The sequence below is a fragment of the Piliocolobus tephrosceles genome, chromosome 11 (genome assembly GCF_002776525.5).
Source record: "Piliocolobus tephrosceles isolate RC106 chromosome 11, ASM277652v3, whole genome shotgun sequence".
NCBI classification, from domain to species: Eukaryota; Metazoa; Chordata; class Mammalia; order Primates; family Cercopithecidae; genus Piliocolobus; species Piliocolobus tephrosceles.
The window spans coordinates 1234134-1239889 of NC_045444.1; the positions used below are offsets into that span (position 1 = coordinate 1234134).

Sequence of the window (5756 nt, forward strand, 5' to 3'; positions counted from 1 at the left end):
CATGCTGTACCTCCCATCCGCCACCTTATCAATCCATCATCCTCTTAGCAACTGACACCTCTGGCAGCTCCTCCGGCAGCCCGGGCATTAGAATTGCAAGAAGCCCTGGCCGCACCAGGGAATACAGATGGAGGAATTTCAGATTCAAATTTGTCTAAGTATTGTGAACAGGCAGACCCAGGCAAGGCATCTCCACTGCCCTTCCGCCAAAGGGGAGTGGTAGAGGTTTTGTTAGAAGTACAAATTGCTTCTTAATGCAGAGGATAAAGCTGGGTTCGGGCACCTCCTTAGAAATTCCTCCCGCTCCCAGGAAAGCCACCACTGCATGTCAATTTTAATTTTTGAAATTTAAACCAAGGGCTTTGTGTCTAAGCTCCATCTCATCGGAGGAAGGGGAGGAATAAGTCAAAAAGGATTAGGTGCCCGCTGGGGATTGCAGATCCATAGCAATTAGACTTCATTTGGGTCTCAGACATTTGGTTTTAATCGCATTTCTGGATGATACAATCAACAAAGCGTCAGAAATTGATACCTACGCAACTGTAGATGGGCCTGACTCTGCCCTCCCCAATTCCTGGGCTCAGCTGGGTTAGGGATCCACAATCAGCAGGAGTGGGGTGGGGTGGGGAATTGGGGTTGGGATTACTAGGTCTGGAACTGGGGGAGGGGATGGCAGTAGGTATATGTATGTTTCCTCCCATTCTCTTTGAGTACTTTATCCCTGGACTCAAAGCAGACATAATCATTGCTCATATTCCAAAGAATGACAATAAAACATTATTCAAGTAAGAGCAAAAAGGAATAGCGACAGCAACAGGACTCAAGGCAGGGGGTATAATTGTCTTTTAAATGGGAATCACAGCTTTCAGCATTCTCCAGGAACTAAAGTCGAGCACAAAGCAATTTGGGGCCAGAAATGCAGCATGAACATTGTCACACACCACACTGACATGGACGTATGAATACAAGTGTGCGTACATGTGTAATGTGGATTACGTGAGGACAATCACAACATTATATCCACATAGGAGATACACACACACGTGCACACACACACATAACTCCAGCTTTACACAAATACACACACCCTGGGGTTGCCTTTTTGTGCATACTCACACATTTCTTTTCACACAACCTGTCAAAATGACCTCAGTAAGCACTAGCAGGTTGCTGGTAGCTGACTGGTTATTTTGTACATAACTTTGTTGTAACTCAGTGATCTGACAACAAAAAAAAGTAAAATGAAAAAAATCAAAACCATGCAGGGTGTTTTCCTAATTCGTGTGTGTGTAGAATGCTAATGGGACACCAAACACATACACTCAGGTTCAGAGCAGGCACCCCACATCGCACGCATAAGGGAAGGGAAACTCGCAGGAAAGGAGCGTCCCTCCCCAAAGAATAGTGTCCACCTCACCACACAGCCCTGGGGAAGTTCAGCGAATTGGATGATCTGTGGAATCGCCTCAGTTTACCAGCTCTCTGGAGAGCTGTGGCCCTGGCGGCTGTGAGTAAATGGGCCTGTGCTTAGTGAACCATCTGCTCGAGTGGGTGTGTGTCTGCTAGGGACTTCTGCACTTCCTTTTAGGAGCCAAACATCCTACAGATCCCTCCCTGGCAAGTGTCACTCACGCCTCCCATTTCCCATAGATGCCTTCTCTTCCCCTTCCTTCCCCAAAAGCCCCTCCCCTCTGACTTCCTCCCACAACTCCCGGAGGACAAAGTTGCCCAGGTTGCCCAAGACTGGAGACCCAATCATTCCTCTCCTGCCTTCCTCTAACTCTCCCTGATGCCCTTTCCCGCCTCCTCCCAACCCCACCTCAGGCCTCTCCAGCTCAGGGCTGCAGCCTGGGGAGAGCTTCCGGTAAGGGTGGGATGCAGCTCCCATTACCCTACGTCTTTTCGGCCACTCCTGGTGGCAGGGACATAAGAGTGGCTGGGGAGCAGGTCATAGATGGGCCTATCCTGGGCCTAGGTAAGGTCATTATGCCAAGGCGGACATCTGGAGCCCTGGCCCAGGATATGCGGACATAGAGACAACAGAACCCATAGTCTAAAAACATAATTTAATGCATCGCGGTGAGTCTGAGTCAGGAGGGAGTGCGGTGTGGAGAGGTGAATTTTCTGTTTGCTGGAATTCTGCTGTGGGTGGGGTTTTGGCTGACAGGGAAATCTGCACAAGTATTTCGGGTCACAAAGAAGGACGCCCCAGGAAGCCCGCGCTCTCTCTGGCCTATCTCCCTGGCCAGGGCCCGCTTCTAGGCCCTGGGAGGAGGCGGTCTGAGGAGGGCAGGCTCCCGGCCCGGCCGCCTGTCCAGTCTAATCAGGTTTGCAAAGTCTGTGCTGCCGCCTCAAGGACTCGGGCGTCCCTTCCTCCCTCGCCGGGATAGGGATGGAGACCAGGAGCACAGCCCTGAGCGTGGTGGGTCGCAGACGCACTGAGGCCAGGAGCGGGGCAGGGAGGAGGCAAGGATGTGTCTTTTCCAGCGGAGATGCCAGGAAGTGTTATGAATCGAGAGTGGCCTTTGCCAAGCAGCCGTGCCCGGGCAGAGACCGGGCGGCCTGCAGCCACCCCACCTCGCACCTCCCGCGCCCCTAATCCGGGTACAGAAGAAAGCCCGAGAACGTGCTGTACTTGTTATTATTGCCTCCGTGAGCCTTCCCGCCATCCAGCTTCACATACACTTCGTCGCCTGAATCCAAGTGCAGCACCACGCTGTTACTGGCGTAGTCATAGTTCTGGTCGGCGTCCTGTGCAATGGCGCTGGCCCGGACCTGGGAGCAAGCGGTGGGAGCGGGTGAGCCGGGGCACCTCTTCCCTCGCCCTTGCTCAGCCCACTCTAGGCGCGCCACGCGCGGGCTTCCCGCCTGCTGCTTCAGGGTCCACATTCCCACCCCAGCTCCACGCTCTCTCTCCAACTTAGCCACCTCCTTCCCGGTCCCCCCTCCTCCTCGCGCCGACGAGTCTGGGAAAGGGGGAGAGGGGAAGCTTCACGAACAATGACCCAGAGTGGACGGGTGGGAGCCAGGGGCCAGGGCCAAGAGGCGAGGAGGCTGCAGGGCAAAGGTGCGACCTGGAAGGAACTAAAGAACTGAGGTTTCCGAGAAGCCCAGAGAGGCAGGCAGGGACGCAAGTGGCCAAGGAGTGCAGTCTAGGTATGGGGGTCTCTGGGCCCTCAAGGCCCAACATTTGGCTCTGTGTCCTGGTGAGCGCGGTCTCGGTGCATTGGGAAGCGGAGATGCTACGGCACCGAGGCGCGTTCCTTCCCGGGGCTCGCTCGCTCGGTAGCCCGCGGGTGGAGAGAAAGGAGGCTGGTTCCCTAGGAGGTTCAGGGAGCGGGCGAGGGTTTGCTGGGCCGGGGAGGGTAGGGGTCACTGACCTGCCCGTTCTTGCAGAGGTCCGCCCACATGCTGGTGCCGTCGCCGCCGCGCATGAGGATGTGGTAGGTGAAGAAGTAGATGCCGCGCACCTGGCAGCTGAACTTGCCTGTGGTGGGGTCATAGTGATTGCCGAGGTTGGTGACAATGTCGTCGAACTTCAGCACCTCATAGCCTTCGTGGGGGCTCTTGAGACCCACATAGAAGGCGATCTTGGGGCCGCTGAAGGTGGCGCTCAGCGCACTGGTCACTTCACCCTCGGCGTCGCCAGCTCCCCCCGCCCCGCCGCCCACCACCCCGACGCCACCGGCCGTGCCCGCCGTCAGTTGCAGCCCTGGCAGCCCGGGCCGCCCCGAGTCGCCCTTCTCTCCCGGAGGGCCCCTGGGTCCAGGTGGGCCCGGCTCTCCAGGGGGCCCCCGCGGCCCTGGCTTGCCCGGTCGCCCCGGGTCGCCCTTGGGTCCCTGGATGAAGGGAGGCGGAGGGTTAGCACTGAGGTCCTGCATGACTTCCAGGGCGGCCGTGCTGGGTCCGGGAGGCTGCGCCTTTGTGCCCGCGGGCCCCCCGCCGGGTGCGGCAGTGTAAGGGTCGCAGATCATGCGGCAGGTGCCCATCATCTCGTAGTGCGCGGCGCCTGGGGGCGCCGCCTGCAGCAGCAGCGGCACGGCGATGAGCAGCCCGAGCGCCATGGCCAGGAGTACGCCGACGGCCGCCAGGCAAGCACGCCGCCGCCGCTGCCACAGCCGGGAGGCGACCGCCACCAGCTCCTCCTTGCCACCCGGGGAGGTAATGGTGGGGCGGCGCGGGCGGCCCCGCTCCCCGTGCTCGGGGGCCGGCTCCGCGGGTCCTGGCCGCGCCCCCGACGTGGCGACCCCCCGCCCCGGCCACCCAACTACTTCAGCGAGAGGCGCCGGGACCTCGGCGCCTGGGCCCACCGCGCTGGGGCTGCTCCGGAGAGCCGCGGACCCCGGCGCGCATGGCGTGGGGCACACAAAACAAGCCCGGCGCCCCGCGGCTCCGGCGCCGGCCGGGGAATGCTGGCGCTGGTCGGGGACTCTGCTTGCGGCGTCCGGCGCTGGCTCCGCGGCGCTGCCTCCTGCCCCGCTCCGCTCCGCTGGGTTCGGCCCGGCTCCCCGAGCAGTGAGGGCGCCCCGGCTCCGCGGCGCGCTCTGCTGTGCTCTCTAGCTGTTCGCTGTCTCCCGCGCGGAGGGGGGACCCAGCTACCCTGACGTAAGGAGTCCGGGGCTGAGCGGCGGAGGCGGCGAGGCAGCGCGCGCTGCCATCACTCGGGAGACGGCGCCCTCATGTCATCAGCCTCCTATCGGGCGGAGCCACAAGTGGGCGCAGCGGGCGCGGCCCCAAGCCGGGGCGCATCAGACACACCCACCCGCCCGCCGCCACACTCACGCGCCTCCCACCGACAACACACACAGACACCCACGCGCGCAGTGTCGGGGCGCACATAGCCACCCCCACATGGTCACGAAAGCAGCTGGAATCCAGGTGTCAACAGGGCTCCTCTGGGGTCACCTAATCCATCCCCCGGCCTGCAAAGAGGATCAAACTTCAACCCACCGAGTCCAGGAGAGTCCTGTGAGGCCCAGTGGGAAAGAGTTTCTGAAAGCCCTCCTTAGTGATTTCTTTAGAATTGAATAAATCTCGCTTCTGGAAGATCTTTCACAAACCTAAACTAAGGACTCCAGACTCTTAAGCAGGCTCAGGTAGAGCACCCCACCAACCTTTGGGGTCGCCTTTGGGCGACTTAGTCTCAGCTAAGTGTCACTCTAAAAGCCCAAGGCTCCCAATACAAGAATATTCGTGGCCGGGCACTGTGGCTCAGGCCTGTAATCTAAACACTTTGGGAGGCCGAGGCGGGCAGATCACCTGAGGTTGGAAGTTCGAGACCAGCCTGACCAACATGGTGAAACCCTGTCTCTACTAAAAATACAAAATTAACTGAGCACGGTGGTGCATGACTGTAATCCCAGCTACTCCGAAGGCTGAGGCAGGAGAATCACTTGGACCAGAGAGGCAGAGGTTGCGATGAGCCGAGATCGTGCCACTGCATTCCAGCCTGGGCAACAAAAGCTGAAACTCCATCTCAAAAAAAAAAAATCGCCTCGGACCTTTTCTTCCGCCAGAAAATGGCTGGCCCTTGTCCTCTGTGTGAAGCTGATGTAGAAACCAAATGCCAGCACTTGGCAGTGATCATGGTGCACTCAGCTTCCACTCCAAGCCTGGCCACTGCCAGGCAAATGCACGGGCACATTCCCTTGGACATCCCCAGCTTCCTCCTCCTGAGGTGGGTTTAGTTATCTTAGAAAATAGTCCAAATAGTCCCAAGCCATTCTGAGCCAGTCTTGAATAAACCATGGCCTCAG

The 5756-nt window shown here is 58.8% G+C and overlaps 1 protein-coding gene across 2 annotated transcripts; it reads right to left on the reverse strand.

Moving 5' to 3' along the window:
• Positions 1 to 2047: 2047 nt before the first annotated feature.
• On the reverse strand, positions 2048 to 4684 carry C1QL2 (complement C1q like 2). 2 transcript variants are annotated; one of them, XM_023185227.2, is made up of 3 exons: positions 3681 to 4064; positions 3381 to 3635; positions 2596 to 2775 (listed from the first exon to the last, which is right to left on the reverse strand). In XM_023185227.2, the coding sequence occupies exons 1-3, from the start codon at positions 4062 to 4064 to the stop codon at positions 2596 to 2598; spliced, it is 819 nt and encodes a 272-aa protein (XP_023040995.1). The 2 variants fall into 2 exon arrangements, with proteins under 2 accessions (XP_023040994.1, XP_023040995.1); XM_023185226.3 differs by having other exon boundaries at positions 2048 to 2775; positions 3381 to 4684.
• Between the last annotated feature and the right edge of the window lie 1072 nt (positions 4685 to 5756).

What these genes read in the sequence shown, in the direction of transcription:
- C1QL2 (XM_023185226.3), bottom strand. Translation starts at nt 4,064, where the DNA reads ATGGCGCTCGGGCTGCTCATCGCCGTGCCGCTGCTGCTGCAGGCGGCG. An exon ending in ACCTCTGCAAGAACGGGCAG is followed by an intron (nt 2,776 to 3,380) that starts GTCAGTGACCCC and finishes GCTTGCTCCCAG; the next exon opens with GTCCGGGCCAGCGCCATTGC.